This window comes from Mya arenaria, chromosome 5 (genome assembly GCF_026914265.1).
Source record: "Mya arenaria isolate MELC-2E11 chromosome 5, ASM2691426v1".
Classification (NCBI taxonomy): domain Eukaryota; kingdom Metazoa; phylum Mollusca; class Bivalvia; order Myida; family Myidae; genus Mya; species Mya arenaria.
This window is the reverse complement of record NC_069126.1, coordinates 45,216,732-45,243,683: the sequence shown is the minus strand read 5'-3', so window position 1 is coordinate 45,243,683 and position 26,952 is coordinate 45,216,732. Positions and strand designations below refer to the sequence as shown.

Here is a 26,952-nt window from a genome sequence, read left to right as displayed (position 1 = left end):
CAGTTTATATTAGCTGCATTTCAAGTGACCAATTCTATGGTAGATTCAAACTACGCTTGCCAGACAACCAGGTTGACAAACGAAAATCTTTGAAGAGTTAAAACTAACTCTTCCGAGCCGCCGTTTTAGTGTCTGTGTCTTCTGTTTAACTGATTGTCGGGCACATTTTGATAACTGCAAACAGTACTAACACTTATTTTATTGATTTATATATTAACAAAATTCAAGTCAAACAATAACAACCTGTTGACTGTACACCACTGGCCCTGATTAATGAAGGTATACAATACATGTATGTAGTAAAGACGACAAGTTCTGTTATTATGATAAGCTGTCAATGAAGGTCACAAGTGTTTTTAACTTTTTTACCACAACAACAAAACTAAACAGGCACGAACGAGTTAAATCATGACAATTATAAATAACCATTTACTCCAATTTCTTGGTCACATGGATATGAAGTACTCGACCCAATGTTAGTTCGTACTTATGGCGGACATGTATCGCAGCAAACACCGGGCGTTTTAACGGGCACAGCGCAAGTTGGATCAGGGCAAAATTTGACCGTGCAGTCTTTCTGTCCCATGTTACAGTGGCAACTAATACAGGCGTCATCGCCGGGCATTGCTTCCCCTGAAATAACGGATACATATAAACTAAAAAATTGTACTTTGTTGGTACTTTGAACAAATTGTTGACGGAATATGTCAATAAATGGAATTCATGAAATAAAGTCTTACTGTTAAGATTAACGAGATAAAATATGATCAGTTTTAGCCTGTCGGATAAAAAGAAGGTCACAACGTTAGATATAAAAAAACAACACAACATCAATTTTAAAACAGCAATGGCCACAATTTATATCGAATCATCACGCAATTGGGTATTATGACATCTTGGTGGAGTTTAAATATGTTATATGCAGATGACATAAAGAAAAATTTTGATAACTAAAAATTTGCGGAGTAAGTTAAGCCAAGAGAATCATTAAGATTTTATTTCAGGTCATCTCACTCTTTTAAAGTACAACCTTAATAGCTAACATATTGTCAACACAAAATCCAACTCAGGAAATGTCGATCGGATGGGCGGCAGTAGGCGGACCAGCCGAAAGTTGAAATTCTTCATGATTAAGCATAGTACTTAATGATTGCATATCTGCAATTTCATTGGCTGTAAATGTATGTTGTATTCAAATTGAAGTTTTCCAAAATCTTTTATTAATAATAAAGATATACATAGATAGACAGATTATTTCTTTTTGTTTTAGAAAATAAAACGTTGCTATCAATCATTTTGAAACAGACGATGTATGATATCATTTGGATTCGAAATGATAAAATATGACTGACACATGCTATCGAGTTTCATACCAGTTCAATTTATTTACATGAGAAACCAGTCGCGAAATAATCATACGGTTTCTGTGTGAACATCTTTGTGGACGAGTGGGAATTGAATCTTGTTCAAACTGTCGCCTGTTTATATGCCATAAAGCCCTTCAGGACCCGATATCACAAAAAATACTCAAGTCAAATCCTGGTCGCTTAATGTATTTGGTAGAACGAATTGACTGATAAAGTATATATTGTTAAGATTTTGTAATACATCTGACAAGAACGTGTTGCTATGGTGATGTTGGACGCAACATCCGTTCAGCCAATAGTGCTTGGCGTTCCCTATGGAGCTACCGAGAATTTAGTAATTTTTTTTAGATCTTAGTAAACAACACAGTGCAGTATATATAATACCATATTTTTAAATTGCATGCTAAAAAGATGTACCGTATAATAAGTATAATAAGTATAAACAAGTATGTCAGCTAAAACAGAAATGTGTTGTTTCATCATGAATACTTTGTCTTTATAATCCTTACCTTCATTAAAAGATATTCCATTTTCAATGCAGCCTGAAAATAAAAGAAAACACGTTGATTATTGTGTTCACTAGCACACAGCACCAAAAGAGCTAAAATATTGAATTGTTACAACTTAATCTTTTATTCACTACCAAAATACAGGAAAACACAAATAGAGGAAACAAATAGACACACGAAAACGGCCAAGAAACATGTTTAAATAACTTATGCTATGCTATGTCATGTTCCTTAAACATTCTAAATGAAAAATGCTCTGTCATGTTATTTTCATACATTCATATATACGCGTATTTTGGTGTTGATTCATAACTAGATTTGTAAACAGTCAACACCTCAGTAACGTCCACTTAAGAGAAAAGCAACATTCTGGGGAAAAACGTAATCGGCCGTTACATACCATCAGGCGGCTGACAGGAGCGTCCACAGCCGTCGTTACAGCACTTGTCGTCGTCGGGACATTCGGCATCATTTTCACAGAAGTCCCCGGTAATGATACATTTGGACATCACGTCGGGGGTCATCGCCGGGCAACTACCGGGCTTTGCGGGTGCGCCTGTTCATGAAATATAAGCATTTTATTATAACTATATAGCTACTAACTAATCTCCTGACGTTATGTATAAATTATAGTTCTTGTAATATGAACTAAGGTGCTGCCTCTACGGGCTTGAAATATAATGGCCGAAAACGTTCACTAAGTACAAAATGTACATCAATTGAGACATATCAGAAATGAAAGGGAAACATTTTTCCTGTGTATCTATGTAATACAGATTACACGAATTTATTCCAGTGGAGCAACAGCGACCACAAGAATAAGTCCGTTTACCTTTTAATGCATTTACTAACTCTGACTACATGTTATCATCAAACTCATGTAGGTTTACCATTCAGTTTGATGTCATGGTCCAGGGAATTAATATATTCAGTTTGCACAGTTCGACAATAAGTGTAGTATAGTGCAATATACGCTTGGCTCTGATTGGCTTGTTTGAACAATTAAAACTGAGCTCTATTTGTACTTTAAAAAAAAATCATTCAAACATTTTAAATTATTTTTCCCAGACCGTAGGCGCTTAACCTTACACTCAAAAATCAAAACAAAGTTTGGAGGAAGAAGCTTTTAAAGTGTACCTTGAAAAATAGTGTATCTAAATTTATAATTAATGTCTCCTTACCCGGACATGAAGGGCAACACTGGCCAGGCTTCTTAATCGGAACAACTCCCCCGGGGCAGTCGGCCCGTTGTGGGCACTTTGTATTCGCACAGTCATCCGGGCAGCTGGGACAGCAGTCTCCGATCTTTGTCACTGGCATCGTGCCGACAGCACATGGTTCCATTACGGGGCAAGCAACTAACGCGCATGGATCCGGCGGACATGTTTCACAGCATTCTCCCGGCTTCATCACCCTCTTTGCGCCGCCCGGACAAGGCGGCTGGAGTGGACAGGCAACCCCCGCGCAGGGATCAGGCGGGCAGGTAGGGCAGCATTCTCCTGGTTTTCGTGCTGGTTCCAAGCCCGGTCCGCAGAGTGGCCGTTCACAAGGAACGTTATCGCACGGGTCAGCTGGACAGGAGGAACAACAGTCGCCTTGCATTTTCACTGGGTCGGCGCCACCAGGACAGCTTAGTAGTGGACACGGAATTTCAGCACACGGGTCAGGCGGGCAACTCGGGCAGCAATTACCTGGAAGTTTTTCCGGCTTGGCGTTCCCGGGGCATAACGGGATGCCACACTGTAAAAGAGAACAATCCTCTTCCCCTTGTGGACAGCTGAGACAGCAGTCGCCTGGCTTCTTAATTGGCTTAGATCCGCCGGAGCAATCGGGTAGTTGCTGTGCACAGTCAACTAGCGCACATATGTCTTGACACTGAAAACAACACTCGCCCGGTATTTCCACCTGTTTGTTGAGCGGACAAGGCAGTTGTGGACAGTAATGATAGCTGCAGTCTGGCGCAACAGGAATCGGCACTACGACCACCGGGACACCATCACCGGGCGGTCCACCGCGCCCGCCTTTGCCCGGCTTTTTATTGCCCTTTCCACGACCGGGTGGTGGTCCTCGTCCCCGACCTTTGCCTACTTTCCCTTTGTCCAGCCCCTTCGCTTTGCCTTGACCTTTCCCCGGTCTAGCGGTTACATATAGTGCTAATGTTAAAACCACGAACAGATATATCCAAAACTTGAGTTTCATTTTTAATTGCACAAGCCTGCTTATCAAAGAAATTATGAATGGTGACACAACGGCTGGATGCTTATTATAGTGGCGATGATTGACGATCACGAATACCATGTTAGACGTAAAACATGATTTACAAACAAAACTAAACTATATTTAGCACAAAATATAACGTGCCCATTTGCGTTTACGTATTCTTACGTGATTTGTTTGTGCGTCAAACAGAAATATCGGTAGGTAAAGTCATAAGCTTGAAAACCTATACAAAACAATTAAAACTCGATGAACTATTTCAAAAACACAGGGATGAATTTGATGAATTGTTTTAAATTACGCAGGAATTGTTTTCGCAATTTGTGAAGGCGAACTTATTTTAAGGTGGGGTGGAAAAAATGTGTTATTATAAATGAAAGGGTTACTTTTAATACTGATATAATTATTTTACTAGCAGTTCTGCTAAGGCAGCATCGAACGATGTACGTGAAGTTGGCGGAAAAGAGGGGTGAAGTTAGCGGCCTAGCGGCGTGATCTTGGCGGCCTAGCGGCCTAACGACCTGGCGATGTGAAGTTAGCGGCCTAGCGGTCTAGCGGCCTATTTTTTCACAAGTTCATGCGTTTTCTTGGAAAACTGCCTGGCCGCTAACTTTACACCGTTAGGCCGCTGAAGTGCATAATCGACCTTTTTGGAAAAAGGTTGATAATCGCTTAAGATTGATAATTTGTGCATAAAGCAGTTAATTTATCTCTGTATTAGAAGAAAAGACATGTATAAATGCTTTGAAATAGAAAGTCATTTAAGGCCGGAAGGCCTCCAGGCCGCCAGGTCGCTCACTTCACACATTTTAAAGAAATCGCTACAAGTATTATTAAACGTGTACCTAGCATTTGGCCCGATATTTTTTTTTATTTTCAGAATATGGGGTAAATGATACTGAAAGCGCATAACCCAATTTTCTTAAATGTTCTGATATTATTGAAATCCTGTGTATATTGTGACTAGACGGAAATGAATTCTGGTTCTTTAATATTATAATAATTTAGTTATTTCTTAATATAAGTATTTCTCTCTAATTTTAAACCATGTTAGCTGTAAAGTTGGAAACTGAATTACGTAAATTATCAAGTACGTCCAGACATACAATCCATATTTCCACAGTTCTTTGGAATCTTGTATTTGTTTATTACAGCACGGTGATTATTTTTAAAGCTGCACTCTCGCAAATTGAACGTTTTGACAACTTTTTTATTTTTTTCTTGGAACGAGCCAATTTTTGCCATAATCCATGGAAACCACTGATATAAGACTGCTGACAAAAATTAAATCGCAGATTTTTATATTCATGTTCAAAAATTAATGTTTTTTTTTCATTTTTCTTAAACCGTTAGTAACGGTTTAAACCATAAAACATTAATTTTCGGACGGAAATATGCAAATCTGCGATCTGATCTTTTGTCAGCAATCTTATATCATCGGTTTCCAGATATTAAGGCAAAAATTTGCTCTTTCCAACACACAAAAAAAAAAAGAAAAAAGGGGTAAATCTGTGAGAGTGCAGCTTTAACTTTTCTTGAAAAACAAAATACCACTTATACTGTTTCCATCTCTTCAAACTGGTCAATCAGAGCGTGCGCTCTATTTCTTTCATTATTACGTGACTGAGTCGATTCATGTAATGGGCTTTGAGGTCACACCTACCCGAGTGTAAACGATAGGTGTAAGACAGTTATACGTATTTAACATTAAACGAACTTATACTTTGGTCGTTGTCGCTCCCTAAATTGTAATTCATAAACGATAACCTGTAATATTTACGCAATGTGGTACCAGTTACTTTTGTAACACACGAACAAAAAAGTAAAAAATAAAGCGAATATATAATGAATGCTATATTAACGAAACCAAACGATGTATATTACCATGAGGTTGATGATGATGACGATGATGATGATGATGATGATGATGATGATGATGATGATGATGATGATGACGGCGAGGACGTCGATGACGATGTTGATAAAATGTGTTTTTTAATGTTAATCAACACCTAGAAATCTTATATTTCAAGACAGTTTTTGAGAAAAGATACAAAATACAAATTTATTAGTCCAAGAAATAAGCAAATCAAACGAACAAATTGTAAGTTGTATCGACTACTGGCCTATCAGTGTTAAAGGAACACAACTTTTAAGTACTCAAATCATCATAAGAATACGATAATGGTTCTATCACTATCTGTAGAATCACTGTCCTCGCTCCGGCACGCGTCAATGTACCCTCGGTTCAGGGTGCAGTCACAGAGATCACTCCAGTAGTCGCCAGAAGTCATCCCGTCCATGGTGGGGGCGTCCATGTAGGCCCTGTCCAGAGGTCCGTCGTCGGCAAAGTGTGTGCCGTCAGGATTGTGCGAAAGCCGGCTAGATCCGGCGTCAATTGTAAGGTAGGCTTCATTCAGCACGCTGCTGATGGTCGTTTGGGCGGCAGAATAATCAGCGCGTTTTCCATACATAAATTCTTGCCGGAGTTTAACGGTATCTGTTCTTAACGGGTCTTCGCAGATTTGAATGTCACTGAGTCGACTGTCAACTTCGAAAAATGCGCAATCCATGGTTGAAGATGAAGCTCTATTTCCTGTTGTCGGTTCCACCAAGTTGTACCGTTGACCACACTGGTTGACGTCCGAGTTTCCTGACCTTGCCAACTTGCTTGATGACCTTCGCTCGGAGTTTCGAGACCTTGGCCTTGAATTGCGAGCAGATCTGATGTCAAACGGAGTTCTGCTTGATTTAAGTACGGGCGTCCTCAATGATTTCTTTTCAACGCTGCCAGCTCCACTGTATGTGTTCAATCGGTAAAGATGGTCGTGTTCGCTGTTCCGTTTGGCTGCTCCCTTAATAAGTACTCCTCTCTCCTCCGCCAATACTTTGTTGTCATAGATTCTACGCCGACAGGTGAGCTCTGCAGGTCGTCGGGGCGTCTCCTCGCCGTCCCCTGGTTCCCGGTGTTCCGTTATTACCGGAAGTGACTGAATGCTAGCTCTGTCCCGTCCTACAGCCTCGGTCAGGGGTGAAACATTGTTTGCGCCTTGCTTCCGTTTCCGCGTGAACGGGTTCGCGTGGGCGACAGGAAGAAGAGGGCGGCGTACAGCGTCCGTCACCAATTTCTTGAACGCAGAGCGCTTCTTCATATCTCTCGTGTTTTCCTCTATCAAGTTCGTGTAACTGTTCTTTCGCAATTTACCTTTACCGTTCATCTTTTTAAACGCTTTAGAAACAGACTTCTTAATTTTGTACATGGCGCAAGATGTAAGGCTCATAGTGATGCGTGTAATAAGTAGCTGACGTTTGGTGACACGTGAAGTACAAGTTGTAGTAAGTAATTCTCTTATGGTTCACAATAGTGTTTGCAAGTCGTAACTGACGAATGTGTGAGCCCCAATACCATATATACCAGGCTCACTTTCCATTAACAATTAGAGCGATGCTATCAGTATTTTTAATGTGCTGGAACAATCTCACGCATATCACGATCGTGTTGACGATAGGCGCGTGCAGAACACGAGACGGGAAACCACGTGGTTCACTCAACAACGCGTGACACGTGATTACTACACCGATAACGAGGCGGTACAATAGTGACGTTGTTACTGTGGTAATTAACATTGGTGATAAACTCATCAGCACTTTTATTGAGAAATAATCAAATACGATCACTATGGAAGTGTATCGCTGAAATTGTTATTTTTTTTGTTACTAATAGAAAAAAATGGCCAATATTGTTTGTGTTAAAAACAAACAAAAGAAAAACATTATACTGATGAATTTTATTTAATAAATTTAACAGAACACAAAATATTCAAAAAGTTTACATAGTATTGATAATTAAGACAATATGATGTACACAACAATTAACAAAGTTTGATCGCTGGCGGTTGGAAAACTAAAGCAGAAAATGAAATACAACTTCAAGTTTTCACTCACACAAGTGAACCTTTTATGAAAGGGCTGAATACCTTAAAACATAGAATCAGTCTAGCTGCAATGTACTAGTATTATATATAAATGACTGTAATGTACGATCAACATTTACAATGAAAGAATAATGAATGTGTCTAATTAACTGCAAACATTTAAATAAAAATATTTACAGTTAATTACATGTCAAGTGTTTCTGAGACGTAAAAATTAACATCTCTCAGAGAAATGAACTTTGTTTTAACATTTTGATATTCGATCAACATCCAAAAAAATACTATAATAACAATATTTCAACAATCTATATGCATATTTTACCGAAATTGGAATGAAAAATTTCAATATAATTAATGTATAATACAAATGAATTATCCCTCAATTACAGGGCTAATATCCATTCAACAAATCAATTGCTACATGACCTACATGTACAACTATATGGGCAGTACTGTCAGGTGCGTCCAGGTGTCCTGGTTCATTGTTTGGGGTGAAAAACGCCCTCGATTCGGTGAGTATTAATACTGTTTTCTATATGTTTCAACCTTTTATTTTATTTAAGACACTATGCACCGAATGAAGGACAATTGCTTGTTTACGATGACGCTTGTTTTAGATGAAAATTATGTCTGTATTAAAATATCTCGTGAAAACAATACACGTTTTTACTAGTAAGGCTTACCGACTCACTCAATGCATTTTATTCTTCAATGCGACGATTTAAAACCGCATTCGATACCTTGTTTTAGTCAATGACAGTATTGTTAATGATTTCCGAGTGCAGATTTAAGTGATAAATCGGGAAATTTAAGGAAATGCTTACTGGTCCATTCTGTACATTTTTAGAACCGAGGTTCATCCCCAATCTGGTAAATCTATGGCACACTCAAATAACGATTAAAGGCGTCGATTGTTTTCTAAATTCTTTTATGTGTACTATAACACGTCTAAGAAGGGTCATTTTGATCAGACTCTCTGTTTAAAGTAGATCTGTCACTATATTTTGGAGGTAATATAGTACGTCGAGACACGATTAGGTCTTGAATTGAAAAAGTGTTTACTGAACTTCTGACGAACAACATTTAAGACGTTAACAGTTTCCTGAAGGTTGTCTCCCTTATGAATTTGATTGCCAAATTTAACGCAAAAACGAACGTTCTTACTCGCAGCCATGGTGCTATTTGCTACAATCGGTTCGATGTTTAGGACTTTGTTAGAGTTTACAATAAGATTAACGAGATCTTTGTTAACTTTTTAAAGTGAATTTATTGAGGGCGTGCTAATATATTTAAATTAAACGAGTAACAGTTTTCTCAAATCTGGTTAAAAATACTACTGTAACATATCACAGGTTTATCCATTAAACTTCCGAGGCAGTAAAGATTTGAAAGTTAACAGTGATGGCTTTAAAACAACGTTGTTAACTTTAACAAGGCCCCGTATTGTCTAAAATTAATGAAATATATATACGAATTAAATAATTATCAAAACTGTTTTATGTATAATTAATTAATAAGACTTGTAATAAATAATTTTCTTTCTTAGCTTATTATATGTCAGATGCAGGCAACAAGCAATTATCAAAAGAAGTGTCCTCCGAGCTCGCCAAAGATGGCCGTGGTTGTACGATTGTACAGACAGGCTCGGTACAACCACCAATCCTTGGAAAGTAACTAGGTAATTCTCGTTTGTTTTTTTTTTGATGAATTAAAATTAGTTCTGCAATTTGAATGTTATCATCGAAGTAGCTGGTAGCTGCAGTTAAGACGTCACTGACCGTCACCGAGTTTAGGGCTTGTAACACGTTCAAGCATGTGTGTGTGTTCAGTTTTCAGTAAATATAACGCGTATAGCCCTCATACGTTTGCTATGACAGCATGAGTTCTATGGTAAGATGTAAAGCTGCTAGCAACTCAATGACTCTCTCCTTAATCTCAACGTCAACTTCTATACCTCGGTCAATTTTCCAGAAAGGAACCACAATGTCATATATTTCCCGGGCTTGTTTTCTGTAAGAGGTGTATAAACGGGCTTGATCCTCTTGTTTTAACTCCGGTATTTCTGGAAGCAATATAGTTCCCCCCGACCCCGACGTGGCAAGGCGCTCCCACTCTGGAATGGCGATATGATATTGGCGATATGTGACTTGGCGGTAGTTTTCCATTTCCCGAACTCGGGCGTTCATATCCCAATCCTTCATATCAGGCTTCCAGACGTCCGCCCATATAATTCCCATGTCCAGCTGTAGACGCTCAAGCTCGTCTCTGCGAGCGCAGCTGGCCTTCAGGGACTCTGGGTCGGTCTTCAAAGCCTTCCGGAGTTTTTTACATTGAAAAACCACCTTTGGGCCGTCTAATTGAAGTTCTTCTAATTTCTTTTTAAGGGCATCCTTGTGTGTTAGCCTTCCAAACAACAGGTTTCTCCCTTTAATCATGTAATAAACAAGTTTGTCGTGGCACACGGCGTCATAGAACATCTGTAATGCGGTTTCCATTAATCCAAGAAAACGGTCCGCTTTAAATATGGTCGGTGGATTTCTTTCGACCAGCCATAACACGATGTTCTTGAACATGTATGAAGAAAGGTCTGGACTTATTGGTATGAGCAGTTCCTTATTGATCATCTTAAGCAGTATGTACAGCTTGTATTGTACCTCATTAAAATCATCCGTAAGTTTAAGCTCTCCGGTGTTGAAGCACAACCTCCATTCCATCTTCCTGCTCGCACTTCCTTTACAACCTACCGGAACCAGTTGTGCCTCCGTACTTATGACGTCTCGTATGAGATTCGCAGGCGGCCACCCATGTTCCCGTGGCCGCTTCGCCCAGGTGGCCAACAAGTTGCGCTGAGAGGGACACCGGATCGCTTGGACGTCATCCCTGCAGTATAGCCCGCGGGCGGCAGGTATTGCCGGGCCCGTCCGTTGTCGTCGCTCCCAACCTTGGTAATTTCCGCTGTATCGTGGTATACTTTGGAGATTTTGGACAAATATTTCACTCGACATGTAATATTCTCCGTTGCAAACGACCAGTGAGTCTTCAACATATTTCACAGCTGGTGTTCCTTTTTGAAACAGTTTTAACTTGTAATGTCCCGGATGACACTGATCAGACATCATATCAAATACGTAGTCACTTTTTGACGTTGTGCCTATACTATCGTCCCTTGAGGTAACACCGACGAGGTTATTGTCTATGTACATTCTATCATGGTCACTTTCGTTGTACGACGTGAAGCCCTCACCCTTGCTCCCGACCTTGTAGCTAGTGACCCCTGACCTTTGTCTGTTTTTAAGTTCATCTCTTTGTCTGTACTTTTGACGCCTGTATTTCACCATATCAGGACTGTAACCTATCTTGTCCATGCATTGATACACCTGGCGCGAAAGTTCTTCGCTGACAGCTGTATTTATAAGAAAATATTTGTAGGCAAGTATGCTTGAAAAAAAATACGGCGAGGTTTCATAGTTGAATTCAATGGTGATTCGTACGAACGTTCAAGTTAGCAAAGTTGACATTTAATTAGCTTGTTTATCAACATTAAAAATCTTTGTGTATAATTATTATATAATGTTTACCGTTCATTATTCCAGGTGTTGAATTTCCAGAATGAGAACACTAAGTCCTGTGAATGGTGTGAATAGTAACAAAATAAATTCGTCATTTTATATGCCAAAACTTTTTTGACCAAATATCTTTTTCAAACTGTGTCATATATTATGTGACTTATGTGATTGTTTATATATCTCGTGGCTTCGACTTATTATCTCGTTTCCAGGACACAGTTCTCTCGTGGCCAAGCCTAAGCTCAGTCGTTGGACCGAGATAAATTTACCAACCAAACACGTCACCTCTATGCCACCGTAATATCAGAACAATCTATGAGAGAATAACATTAATGTAAAATCAAGTCACATTTTGAACCAGACAAGGCTGTACGGTAGACAAATGAGTTGTGTGCATTATTACGCAATTACATAAGTTGGTATAGACTTTATATAATCAATATCGGTTCTGTGGTATATCTTGTTTTCTTTAAATAACTTAAGCACGTCTACCGTGAAATATTTCTGAAACATTTTTAATTTTTCTGGATAATAATACTTATATTGTCTTTTTTTTTATTTTCAATCTCTTCAAATAGGCCAATTAGTGAGAAATTTTGGGTGCACTCTATTTCGTTGATTGGTGTTCGTCACTGAGTCGAATGATATCTTGGGTTGTAGAGTCACATCATGATGATGATGATGATGATGATGATGATGATGATGATGACGATGAGATGATGATGATGATGATGATGATGATGATAATGATGACGATGAAATGATGACGATGAGATGATAATGATGATGATGATGATGATGATGATGATGATGATGATTATGATGACTACGACGACTACGACTACGACGACGACGATGATGATGATGATGATGGTGGTGGTGGTGGTGATGATGTTGATGATGATGATGATGATGATGACTACGACGACGACGACGATGATGATTATGATGGTGGTGGTGGTAATGATGATGTGGATGATGATGATGATGATGACGAGATGATGATGATGATGATGATGATGATCTACACGACCATTGTGCGAGAACTCACGAAGTGTATTGATTGGCAGATATATCGCACCATAGTCATCGGTATGACTATGCTGTCTCCTATCATTGACAATCGCAGAAATTTGAAATACTGCCAAACTATGACATCACGAAATTATTATATCAATAGAATAAAAATACAAAACTGAATAGCAGCTTTATAACAATGCTTATGGCTCTATAACCTATTCATAAACCAACTACGCAGTACGTAATAAATAGAAACAGCTGGTTTAAGCTGAACCAAGTACCCCGAGCGCTAATATTGCATTTCTTTAAGTGTCTTCAACAGTGCAAAAGTCGTTTGAAGGACCAAAACACCAAATGTTTAAAAAATACCAGTATTCAGTTTTGACGTTCAATATTTACCAAGAATAATACATACATACACACATACCTACATGTGTAGGTTATATTAAGAGTTGAGCAAATATTACGAAAGATATTTTATCAGATTTTCAATAAAAAAGCATTTGCATTTTTTGGAAATGTCTTTTATAATAAATGAATATGCTTTTTTCTGACAAGATATTCAGCACTACCCTATCAACAATGTCCAGTGGCGCTGTAGGGATTGCAGCAATTTTAAGAAAGAGTTTTGCATTTTTAACAATGAAATATAATTGAATTCACTATTTTCATTATTCTATTGAATATCTTTCTTAATCGAAAAGATGTCATCAATAAACCACTAGACATTGTTGATTGGGAAGTGTGGCGTATTTGACACAAAAGTATACGTGTATTGTCGACAGGCTTTTCTGATAATATGCAAATGTTTTTTATCCAAAATCTGTTAAAATTCTCTTTCGTAAAATTTTGTCAACTCCATATTACCACAAGACACGTCGCAAAAGATTTATGTTTTAACGAGAAGATTGTTCCTCTATACTAAATAAAACGTGAGCTTTTGAAACTTTTCTGGCCTTTCCCACCCACCGCGCTATGGAAGGCCCTTAAATATTACAGGGAAAATAGTTTTGTTTTTCGGAAAAGAAGGTGAAAAATATACAATAAAATTATATTGTCCGAGTAAATAACATTTAATACGAACACAATTTGAGAAAAGAAAGTAATACAAATTGCAAAAAATAATTTATTAGTCCGAGCATATAAAACAAACAAATTGTAAGTTGTATCGACTACTGGTCTATAAATGATCAATGAACAGAAATGTTTCACTATTCAATTTATCACAAGAATACGATAATGGTTCTATCACTATCTGTAGAATCACTGTCCTCGCTCCGGCACGCGTCAATGTAGCCTCGGTTCAGGGTGCAGTCACAGAGATCACTCCAGTAGTCGCCAGAAGTCATCCCGTCCATGGTGGGGGCGTCCATGTAGGCCCTGTCTAGAGGTCCGTCGTCGGCAAAGTGTGTGCCGTCGGGACTGTGCGAAAGCCGGCTAGATCCGGCGTCAATTGTAAGGTAGGCTTCATTCAGCACGCTGCTGATGGTCGTTTGGGCGGCGGAATCATCAGCGCGTTTTCCATACATAAATTCTTGCCGGAGCTTAACGGTATCTGTTCTAAACGGGTCTTCGCAGATTTGAATGTCACTGAGTCGACTGTCAACTTCGAAAAATGCGCAATCCATGGTTGAAGATGAAGCTCTATTTCCTGTTGTCGGTTCCACCAAGTTGTACCGTTGACCACACTGGTTGACGTCCGAGTTTCCTGACCTTGCCAACTTGCTTGATGACCTTCGCTCGGAGTTTCGAGACCTTGGCCTTGATGTGCGGGCAGATCTGACGTCAAACGGGGTTCTACTTGTTTGTAGTACGGGCGTCCTCAATGATTGCTTTTCAACGCTGCCAGCCCCACTATATGTGTTCAGTCGGTATAGACGGTCGTTTTCGCTGTTTCGCTTGGCTGCTCCAGATTTACCCTTAATAACAACTCCTGTCTCCTCCGCCAACACTTTGTCATAGATTCTACGCCGACAGGTGAGCTCTGCAGGTCGTCGGGGCGTCTCCTCGCCGTCCCCTGGTTCCCGGTGTTCCGTTATTACCGGAAGTGACTGAATGCTAGCTCTGTCCCGTCCTACAGCCTCGGTCAGGGGTGAAACATTGTTTGCGCCTTGCTTCCGTTTCCGCGTGAACGGGTTCGCGTGGGCGACAGGAAGAAGAGGGCGGCGTACAGCGTCCGTCACCAATTTCTTGAACGCAGAGCGCTTCTTCATATCTCTCGTGTTTTCCTCTATCAAGTTCGTATAACCGTTCTTTCGCAATTTACCTTTACCGTTCATCTTTTTAAACGCTTTAGAAACAGACTTCTTAATTTTGTACATGGCGCAAGATGTAAGGCTCATAGTGATGCGTGTAATAAGTAGCTGACGTTTGGTGACACGTGAAGTACAAGTTGTAGTAAGTAATTCTCTTATGGTTCACAATAGTGTTTGCAAGTCGTAACTGACGAATGTGTGAGCCCCAATACCATATATACCAGGCTCACTTTCCATTAACAATTAGAGCGATGCTATCAGCAAAGTGCTGGAACAATCTCACGCATATCACGATCGTGTTGACGATAGGCGCGTGCAGAACACGAGACGGGAAACCACGTGGTCCACTCAACAACACGTGACACGTGATTACTACACCGATAACGAGGAGGTACAATAGTGACGTTGTTATTGTGGTCATTAACATTGGTGATAAACTCATCAACACTTTTATTGAGAAATTATCAGATACGATCACTATGGAAGTGTGTCGCTAGGTAAGGAATATGTCATTCAGTAGATCATCGCGCACTTGCTCGCCTATTAGCTTAATGTCGCTTCTTTAATACCACCGATCTCTGAGTAACGGTAAGTCATAATCCTTCATAATTATCATAAATATTAACGTTTATGAATAATTCGTAGCTCAGACTTGCACGATTAAGTTCACTCATTTCTATATATTGGATAGTTTAAATTGTTAGCATTCTGTTATTTAAAAAAAAAAAACTGGCTAATAGTTTTAGTGTTGAAAACAGAAAAGAAAAACATTACATTGATGAAGTTTATTCAATAAATTTTAACAGAACACAAAATATTCAAAAAGTGTACATACTATAAATAATGAAGATGTACACAACAATTAACAAAGTTTGATCGCTGGTGGTTGGAAAATCAAGGCAGGAAATGAAAAACAACTTCAAGTTCTCACCCACAATCAGTGAACCTTTTATGAAAGGGCTGAATACCTTAAACTATAGAATCAATCAAGTTGCAATGTACTAGTATGATCTATAAATGACTGTAATGTACGATCAACATCTACAATGAAAGAATAATGAATGTCTTATTACATACAAACATAAAATGAAAGGATTTACAGTTAATTACATGTCAAGTGTTTCTGGGACGATAGAAATTAACATCTGTCAGAGAAATGAACTTTGTTTTAACATTTTGAGATTCGATCAACATCCAAAAAGCTATTTTGATAACAATATTCCAACAATTCTATACCTGTCTCGAATTTTACCGAAATTGGAATGAAACATTTATATATAATTAATGTAATTATACAAATGAATTATCTCTCAATTACAGGGCTAATATACATTCAACAAAGCAATTGCTACATGACCTAAATCAAACAAACACTTTTTTTTCAAGGATAGCTGAAATTTTTTTCAAGGATAGCTGAAATAGTTTAATAAGTTTAATTCAGATGCAAATTTTAATAAATGCCCCTGGTAATACCCTATTTGGAGAACAATTATTGATCAGCAGAAACCATACTATCTATGTAACGTTTATACGTTGTTGTGCAAGATAATGCCAATTAAAAATGTCATTAAAAATTAAATCTGGTCTCTTTTTTACTAATATTTACATAACGAAACTAAACGAAACTACTACACATAAACTAATTAACTTCATAAAGGGCACCAACTAGATGGAATCAGGCAAACATAACAATGTCAACTAAGCCCCATTTGGATAAACAGACATACACATTCGTCAATAAATATAAATGTTGTATACATGTATTTTATCTAAATTGCACACTCACAGATAATTCCGTACACTAAGTTATGTCTAGAGTGACATACAATTGACTTTATTGTTCAAGTCTCCACTAATTAAGAGCTCATTTTTCTTAACACCACTTCATTTTTCAAAAAAAAAAGCACTCATAGATTTACTTCAAACATTTCAGAAAAATATTTTTTCTGTTTTGTTTTTTAATTAAATCTTACATACAATATACAGGCCTCAATTTCTCGAATGTTTTCAAGGCTAACAAGATTAGGTAGTTTATTTCATCAAGCCAATTTTCTTACTAAATCTTACTTTAATTAAATTAAAATTAGTTCATCATTATTATCATAGGGATTATTTTCTTTTAAAGTCAACTTAAGATGTAAACATTACCCAAACCTACCAAAACAAAAATAGTTAGCTTAGCTTGATCCGGATATTGAATAGTTAAGCTTGTTTGAAAAATAGAGGCCTGGTGCTCATCAAGACATAGATGACCAAGAACCATAGCAAGTGCCTTATAAATCATAATACATGTGCACAACATTTCAATCATCATTTATACTCCTTTCACCAATTAAAATATTTATAGCCTTCTGATCGTTACGAGGTTTCACAATCAAAGACAATGTTCACTGAGGTACAGGTGTAGTCCATCAGAGACAATGTTCACTGAGGTACAGGTGTAGTCCATCAGAGACAATGTTCACTGAGGTACAGGTGTAGTCCATCAGAGACAATGTTCACTTGACATCATAGATATAATTCACTAAGGTACTGGTGCTGTACAGACATTCAGCACTAGCCTGAATTTCAACAGTCTTATGATTAGTACCAACATACATACCGGTACTAGCCAGACTCTAAATAAATCAACTGGTAAAACGTTTTACAAGGTTTTTGCTGTTGGACAAGGGCAGATTTTTATCAATGTTACAGTCTACCGGTAACATAACAGTAACATAACAGTATCGCGCATAAATGTTACTGTAACATTAATATGAGGAAAGTCATACCACCAGGAAACAAACGGAAAAATAAACCTTATTGGACAAATAAACACCACTTAAAACATTTACATTATCAACAATAAGCTTTTTACACTTAAACAAACCAATGACAACAGTGGAAATACATAACACAACTATACATGTCTGTAGAAAACCCCCATCAATATTATAAACCTCATAGAACATGTTAACATTACAATTATATTGAAGGTTGCCCGCAGGACTGTAGATCGTACGTCATTGAGCTCATGTTTCTTGTTATCTTATACCTGTCTTACATAGTATATCAATTATAGCATCTCCTCTGAAACCGCAATAAAAACTATTCCACATTCTTACATAAAAATGTTTTGTAAATCAAACAATATTGCGGGTGTGTTTCAAACTCTTGTACTCTGGAGTATGTATTTCAACTCTGCGTGGACTCATTCTGGGACCCCTTGGGTGTGGTTATTTTTTACCTAAGTGACAACATTTGAACAATTATTGTAAAGGACCACTATATCAGACTGCATACCAAATATCAAGGGACTTATATATAGAAATCCTGGGACCCACAGGACGTGGCCATCTTTGACCGTAGGAGCATTATTTGAACAATTTTGGTAAAAGGCAACTACATGAGGCTACATACCAAATATCAAAGGGTCTGGGTAATGCAGTTTCATAGAAGAAGATCTTCAAAAGTTAGCTATATAAGTATAACGAAAACTTATTACCCCTGCCCCACAGGGACATATTATGAACAAACTGGTTGAGGACCACTACCTGAGATTGCATACCAAATATCATGGGTATGGGTCATGGGAAAATGTTTTAGGTTTTAAAATATTTATGCTGGACGCCGGACAACAGACGATGGACATTGGAAGATTACATAAGCTCACTATGAGCACTTTGTGCTCAGCTGCGCAAAAGAGTAAACTTTAAAACCCACTTGAGCTTGACATGGTCTTGTACTTGTACATTATAATGACATTCTACATTCCTGCTGGTAACCTTCAATAGTACGGTACAAATATGGAATATGTTTTCCCAGTCAAAGTTGATTACTCATTATCATTTCTACAACTAATCACACTTTACAATAGAAGCACTATAACACAGCCATCAATGTGAAGATTCATTTCTTACAAGACATTATCGAAGTTAATTCTTTTATATGTTCTGCTTTTCTGGTTAGGATTAAAGTTATAACCAAAAGAACAGCTGATAATTGTCAATCCTGAAAAATAGCCAGTCTCCAATTTCTCCAAAGTTCTGAAATCTTAAAACAGGATAAAGCTAAGCTCACTACTTTTGTTCTTCAATAATTTGTGTTATATTTACTTCTTTAAGATTTTTTAGAACTAAAGATAATTCCAATTAACCATTTTTCATTTATCAAAATCAATTTTAAGGACATCTTTTGGCTAACTGAAATAAGCTGCTTAAGCCTGATAAGCTTGGAGAAATTCGGGCCAGGGGTCTAAGGAATATATGCAGGGTAAAGGGGCTAGGAGATGGTTTCCAAAGTAATGTGTACTCATGTCCAGGTTTTTTGGACAGTTTTTAAAGCAAATGTCGGAGCAAACACAATCTTTACAACTGTACAACAGTCTGAAGTGAAAAAGCTTTCAACTAATACTGAACTTAAGAGCCCCTGCCTATTGAAGCATTCTTTTAGCAAAATGCATATTCAACATTAATACATGCCTATACTTAATGAATCTTTTATTAAAGCTTGCATTGTGGGTAAAAAGAAATCTAAGTTACTATTTAGTTGGTTTAGGTCTCCCTATTCAATTGTTGCATATCAAGAAAAAATCTCCAAATCGTAAAGATGTTTTTCAGTTAATTGGAAATAAAGGATATCCATTCATCTACAAGGATAAAAATATATTGTATACATTAATCTTGATCAATAAATCACAAACAACAAATCGTCACGTAACATGCATCAGATAACCTGTTCACATTTGTGATAGTAAGGATGTCGTAATCAAACTTTTGTAATCCTTCACGGTGTCAAGTCTTTGTTAGGAACTGAAACTGAAACACTTTAAAAAGGAGTCTCCAAGAGAAAATGCTTGAATGTCCTCAAGGGGAAGTAGCATGATTGAGGGGGAATTGCTGTCCATCTCCGACGGGTATTGGTTAACACTGTACTGCCATATTGTCAACAGACCCGCTGCTACAAAAATGTACATGCCTCGGTAGGCTACCTTGACATGTCATTGTCATGTATACTAGTATAGCATAATCTTGCTACCATAACATGATTTAAATATCATCACTGGTCAAAACACGACAAAAATAAGTCTATGGTCACCAAAACATGACATAACCACCTGCATGTTAATGTTGGCTTGGCATCAGTCAATGTTCTTCAAAATGTGCAAACAAATGATATAACTACTAGAACAGACTCAGTACCACTGCTTGAACAGAACTGTTTTGTAAAGAGCATAAAGCCAAAGATAACAGAACAAGCATACCATTCATATAACTTAAACAACTGACTTAAAGTGCACCAATTGTACAAAAGCTGTGTTGTATGCCTGAAATGGTCACCGTACAGTGACAAACTGATGTTTGTCTCTAAACAGTGCATACCCGGTACCAATGACTGAACTAATCCAGTGCAAGAACAGCACAAAGCTTTTTTGCAACGCCATAAATGACAGAGGGCGGCAGTGTATGGAGTCAGGACAGTTGGGCATGTGTCACTGGTCTATATCACAAAGTCAAGGGGGGTGTGGCAGGAAGGGGGTAGGGACACTAGGACTGCTTGATCCTTTTCCGTGGGGGCCCGAGGGGTGGGGATTGCTGACTGGCCATGGCTCGGAAGGCGTCAGCTATGAGGTGGGGGTGGGACATGATTAACGTCTTCCAGCCTTGAGTCTCCATCACGTCTGTTGCATGACTGGAATGAGAAATTGATGCAATAATTGAAACATTTTGAAAAAAAGAACATAGCTTTACAGAAAACGCTGATTTTCCAAACAAGACTGATTTACTGAATTGAGTGGATTCATACTGACAACACAAAATCTAACCAGTAAAAGTTGGATATGTTGGCCAATCCACTAGAAATTGTAATGGAAATTTTTCTACTAATACTTGAATAGCCTAGATGGTAGTGATGAAAGGTTGAAACTTGAACACAAAATGACAATCTGCTTTGTAGGTCAAAACCAGAGAAGTGGTATAAGTAAAAAGTATCAATAAGGAGCTTGGTTTCAATAGAATTCCACATTCAAGGAACAGCTTAACTACAAATTCATGTATTCCTGGCCTACACACCTGTTGATGTAATCTATGGCGTGTGTTTTGAGTTGGTCGGCGCTGTGTAGGTCTGCCAGCACAAGAATTTCGCACACATTATCCACGGTGAGGTTGGAACACAGGGCTTCCTCACACATGACCTTGAGGCGGTCAAGGGCGTACTGAAATAAATACCAATCAATATATTTGGAGGCAGTATGAAATCTTTATAGTAAAATACATGAAACCAAAGAAAGTGTGATCTCTTGTGTTTACATAAAAATCAAGGTTCTTTTATTGTTTTTTCAATTGTATAACCATACTGTATCAATAACAGCCATAACATCTAAATTGATGCCTTAATGAACAGATACACTTGCAATACTTATCTTTTACAAACACAAGAGCTGTCACAGTAAGTGACAAATGCCTTTAAGGTGCCATCCAGTTAAATAGATAATGCATTTACTAATATGCTAACATTCCAACATTCAGGAAGACCTAGCACTATACTTTAAGCATATGCCAGACATCATGATGGTAAAACTCACGTGGTCAGGAGTGATAAAGTAATAGGTGTGATGTTGGTCCTGTACGAGACACTTTGTCTTTATGTACCGAAAGCATGTGTCCAGTAATTTCAAAATCCCTTAGTGTGTGACAAACTTACAGCCAAAACATGACCAACTAAACTTTTTTTCAATATACATACATGCAGCATTCAAAAATGATTCAACTCTTAGTGTGACCTTGAACTTTGAGGTGGGTTCATGAGTCTTGCACCGGACAAATCACCTTAATGTAAACACAATTCATTTTAAAATCCCTTTGTGCATGACAGAAAGAAAAACGGATGTACCAACATTTACAGTCCAAGACCCTTACCCAATATCACCCCCAAATCTAAGATGTTGGTACACAGAGATGGAAAGACGTTGCGGTATTAATAAAGAAGCATTCTTTAAGCACATATAATGAATGGTGCACAGTACAGTAGTTTTCAAACAAAACCAACCTGTGTTTGACATTTCAGTTCCATAAGAACAAGAATTGTTTGAACAAAATCATGGCTTTTACTGTATTTACTTTCTTGTAACACAAACAATGATCTTAGGACAGAAGCGTTCAGTGTTAACAACGGTCTACCTTGTCGGCTGCTGCCAGTAGATCGTCTGCCATTCTGTCCAGGTTGGGGGCCTTGCCCGTGTATATGAAGCGCAACATTTCCCGCATCACTTCATGTTCAACATCCTCAATGTCCACTCGGTTCTAAATAAAAGGAGTCAATTGAACAGTTTTTAACAAATCAATACAAGGCAGAGCTGATAGGTCGTCATCTGTCACAGTGTAAAGTAATATGTTGAACTTGATACCAGGGCCTTTTCAAGAAAATAATTCATACACAAGCTGTTGCAGGGGGTAGGTGCAGGAGGGGTTGACCCCCTTCCACATGTAGATTTATTTTCCATTTCCACTGCCAAATGGCACATTTTGGTGCACTCTAAGAGGAGAATTTCCTATATGAAATCAATTGACATGACCAAACCACCTAGGTATAAATATTTGTAACTGCTAAACCAATGGTGAGATATACTAGTTTCATGATAACCCAAGTCAAACAAATGCATGTGGACTTGGTTTCAATATATAGTCAAATTCAGCATCAATTCAAAAAAAAAGATTTTAATACAATCATAAATAAGTAACTTATTTACAAACAACACAATCCATATTGTTTACATAATTAAACACTTCCTGCCAATCAGATGTGTTTGAAAAAGTAATTCATCCCAACCTGCATGCCATTCCAATGAATATTTATTAAGTATTTTAGACTTAAGACTTATAAAGCTCATTCACAATATTATAGATCCTCTCTCACCCTTCCCTTACTTATGATCTAGGAATAAGTCTATAATGTTACCTGTTTTTTCTCTTCCATTTCATGTGCAAACATCGCATTGAACACCATTGAACGTGCTGTTGGAAATAAGAAATCAGGATTAGTCAACTACCTAGGCTATATCAGTAATAATCAAGTTCTATTGGTCCAAAAATTATAAGAACTCGCAGTTGGAAATAAGAAATCAGGATTAGTCAACTACCTAGGCTATATCAGTAATAATCAAGTTCTATTGGTCCAAAAATGATATAAGTGTATCCATCAATATTTTGCCTCCTCAGAGGGAATGCAAGCACAACCTGGGGATATAGACAAATTGCAAATGTTGTTGTCTGAATGCCATCCCTGGAGTGGAGAAGTGTGTAGGGTATAAAATTGATTCCGTCATAGACTAATAAAAATAAGTGCGGAATTAATAATTGCTGCCCATATTTTCATCATAAATACATATTCCAATCATCAATTCTAATCATTTGTTTGATTTAAATACTTCAAGATATGAGGTATCTCACTATTGTCACAATAGTAAATTTAAAAAAGAATTTCCATTTTTTTAACTCTTAGATATACATAACTGGTTCTAACCACACAATGTGACCTAAATTGAAGAAGAACATACCAGCAAGTATAGCTTTATGTGCCAGAAATTCACGGCCTCCTACACATAACGTGACGTCACTAAACAGTGCTCGCTCGTGTAGACTGCCCATATCGTCGCTAAGACGACACTCTGGAACCTTGACCGGCGTACAGTTGGACTGGCCGGACACATTCACTGTGTCTCCTACCACACTCACCTAGGAATGCATCACAACAATTGGATATATATACAGAACATTAAACACAATATCAACTGTGGCTTAAATGAGTCATGTTTAATAGTGTTTACTGTTTAAGTGCTGTGTTAACCATTGAACTATGTTGAATATGTTATCTGACCAAATATGGCTATGATTGGATAAATGCCTCTTAAATAATTGATCGGACAAGACCGTTTATGGGCTATTTCTAAAATTTAAGGGCAATAACTCTCGTGTGACTGGGGTGATATGGCTGGTTATCAAACCTATCAGAGACATACCCATTTAAATACTGATCAAATTTGTTGATGACTGAATGTTGGCTTCTAAAGTTATTGATCGGACAACATACTTGGCACCACCAAACCGCCTTTATGCCATTGTGAAACTATAATTTGTCCAGTATAAAAATAGACAATCTAATATAACTGTCAGAGCAATATATTGTAACCATACTGTTAAGCTGTACTTTAACAACAAGTCTTTAAATTGCAATTATAAATGTAGACTAGTAATTGAGCACTTAACATTTGACAAATAGTTATTATGCTACATGTACCATCAAAGCTGGCCATTCGTTAGAGAAAAATGAAGAAAATGAAAATGCAGTCAATAGTGAATACCTCACAGAAGATGGTGAGTTTGTCATCTGGAAGGAGTCCATTCACATCATCCATGAGGAAATCTCTTCTAATAAACTTCTTAAAACCCCAGTCCTTTCCCTGGACAAATCTATACGCTCGCTGTGATTCTGAACACATAACAAACAAAATTAAAACACATGCACTAAACAAGAAGGCAGGAAAATGGAGACAGATATGTCATACACATTAGAAACAATTTAGTGCTACACAATAGATGGAAAAAAACAAGAACAGCAAGTGGTTGTAAACGCTTGTTTCAGTCACATTTAAGGTTTTGCAATATGAGGTTGACACAATTTCTTTTACAATACATCAACCTTTTTTCTTCAAAAACAGACAGAGTTCATAAATGAGTGAGAAATGATCGAGTGAGATCAAAATGTGATAAGTATAAAGTAAAATATTTTGGAACTGAGAAAAATAAAAATGTTCAGCAGCAATGTAGTTATGGCTATTTAGTTTGACATTAACAGATTGATTCACTTTTTATTATAAATAAGAGTGTTTCACTTATAAAATGACCAACGAGTCAATGAACACAAATTAACACTACAGAGCAGCATTTATATAATAATTGCAACATAATTGCATTCTAGTTCCATACCCATTGCTTTGGTTTCTTCCCGTTTTGCATTGAGGATGGAAAATTTGAACTTTGCACGGACTTCACTTTTGTTACAGGAGACTAGTAGAAGGTAGAGAGACAAGTAATCTTTACTCTCCTCATCCAAACCCTTCGGGTTTACCCGCAAGCACCTGAATAATAAAATGAAATTATTTAAAGATGCACTCTTACTCTCAAATAAGAATAACCACAAGTCACGTAATTCAATTGTTTAAAATATACCAAAAAGGATGAATTGATGTGAAATACAATGGTTCTTATGAAGGATACTGAGTTTCATTTAAAGAAAGGTGCAGAAAACACAGCATTTCTACCTTATGAGATGATCTTTAATAATCAATACAATACAAACTATTTTATAACACTCAGGTCATTCAAACATGAAAACATGGGGATATATAACATTGAAAAGCTATGTCAATATGATCCTAGTAATACTATTACGAAGAAGTATAACTTTGTCTTGAGTTAGGGACATTCAAATGGTTTTTGTCTTGAGTTGGGGACATTCAAATGGTTAAGTATTTGAAAAAGTTGTAATAAATAATAAGCATTAACTTATAATGGGTGCATGAAATATGTCTCAATAATCAATGCATTATAATTTATAAATAACATTGGTCTTACCATTTTAATTTGTCATTTGCACCTGCAGAAAATGTTGAACTTTTCAGGACCTCCCCCATTTCCTCCCGACAGAAACTGAAGTTGTTGATCGTCCATATATACGAGAACTTGACAACCTTTACCTAAAAACACAAACATGTTTTAATTAAAAGCATTGAATAATAAATCATATGGAAGTAAAATTACACTTACTGTTTTATCCTGTTGTTTTATTATGTAATCAAATATTAACTGTGCAGAATGCCCAGAAACAATTAGTATCACAAGCCTTTAAAACATATCAGTGCATATTGTCAGTACAAGGCTTACAGACATGTACTAATTTTGAACCTGGTATATACATGCATAACTACCTGTGTGTAGCACCAGTTCTCTGCAACAGGACATGACATATCTGGAGGAGGCGGGGTCGACACGCGGGACACGGACAGACGGCCGTGATCCAGCGATGTCGAGGAGGACTCGCGTTCTACTGCTTCTGACGACAGCTTGCCGGTTAACACTTATACCCTCTCAGGAAAAAAAAACTGTCTTTGCCCTTAAAATCCAGCTGAAAGAAATTAAATACATTTTCTCTCACTTTGTATTTATCCCCAACGTACAAAATACCGGTGATAATATTAAACATTCAAATTTTTCCATCTCATTCATTTTGCCCAGATGTGTTAATTTCTTCAATTTCGGTTCCATCCATTCTGCATTTAAACATTAAGCAGAAGTTTTTTCTAATGGTGATTTTGGTGTCAGGAGCTTCAATTTGGTATCTGGCTTACTGACCTCAATTATTTAGTCCTTTCTTTTGTCCTATGAAATGTAAACAAATATTTATCATAGTTTATGCTCATTTTCAAAAGCCTTCGTTGGAACACATAGGTTTGAGTTGGACTACCTTCGGGAATTGAAAGAACTAAATAGATGAACAGGAAGATACATGACAGATCTTGACAAAAATACACTAAATCAGACAATATTTAATGGGGTCAATTATTTTGCCCTCGTTTCGCACTTACAAGCTCAAGTCCGGGAAACTTACCGGTTTACTTCTCGCAAATTAACGCATTTTAATGCATTTGGCATTGAATTTGTAAATGTGAAATCTTTAAAGGGTGTGAAAACGTGGTTAAACGTTCAAGTTTCGAGACCAGAATCTGACCGATTTTGATGAAAATTTATTGTATTTATTTCCATATGCGCATGCGCTATACATTTATGAGACTGCACCGCAGGGCTTTCGCGTTACTTTATTGGTATAACGGCATTTATTAAAACGGTATTCAGATCTGCGGGATCCACGTTTTACTTGATATAAAGTGGCTGGCCATATACTTAAAGAGAACATGCATATTTTCTTAGTTACATTTATGGTTGTTAAATGGTTATGCATTCTGGTATATTTTTGTGAATTTTGTCATATTCATTCGAGTTTATTTTGTATAATCATATACTTTAGACCAGTTTCACATGACGTGACGC

General features: G+C 37.5%; 3 protein-coding genes across 3 annotated transcripts; all 3 read right to left on the bottom strand.

The window, feature by feature from the left end:
• Positions 1 to 183: 183 nt before the first annotated feature.
• Positions 184 to 4,162, bottom strand: LOC128234295 (uncharacterized protein DDB_G0274171-like). Its single transcript, XM_052948458.1, has 4 exons — positions 3,058 to 4,162; positions 2,277 to 2,432; positions 1,877 to 1,909; positions 184 to 633 (listed from the first exon to the last, which is right to left on the bottom strand). The coding sequence occupies exons 1-4, from the start codon at positions 4,073 to 4,075 to the stop codon at positions 488 to 490; spliced, it is 1,353 nt and encodes a 450-aa protein (XP_052804418.1). The 5' UTR covers positions 4,076 to 4,162; the 3' UTR covers positions 184 to 487.
• Positions 4,163 to 7,862: 3,700 nt separating this feature from the next.
• Positions 7,863 to 11,951, bottom strand: LOC128234294 (uncharacterized). Its single transcript, XM_052948457.1, has 2 exons — positions 11,607 to 11,951; positions 7,863 to 11,431 (listed from the first exon to the last, which is right to left on the bottom strand). Exons 1-2 carry the CDS (start codon positions 11,611 to 11,613, stop codon positions 9,897 to 9,899), a joined length of 1,542 nt encoding a protein of 513 aa, XP_052804417.1. The 5' UTR covers positions 11,614 to 11,951; the 3' UTR covers positions 7,863 to 9,896.
• Positions 11,952 to 15,639: 3,688 nt separating this feature from the next.
• LOC128234298 (speckle-type POZ protein-like) lies at positions 15,640 to 26,672 on the bottom strand. Its single transcript, XM_052948462.1, has 10 exons — positions 26,513 to 26,672; positions 25,833 to 26,029; positions 25,480 to 25,601; positions 24,832 to 24,983; positions 24,207 to 24,334; positions 23,403 to 23,580; positions 22,805 to 22,860; positions 22,027 to 22,149; positions 20,920 to 21,062; positions 15,640 to 20,539 (listed from the first exon to the last, which is right to left on the bottom strand). Exons 2-10 carry the CDS (start codon positions 25,869 to 25,871, stop codon positions 20,395 to 20,397), a joined length of 1,086 nt encoding a protein of 361 aa, XP_052804422.1. The 5' UTR covers positions 25,872 to 26,029; positions 26,513 to 26,672; the 3' UTR covers positions 15,640 to 20,394.
• Between the last annotated feature and the right edge of the window lie 280 nt (positions 26,673 to 26,952).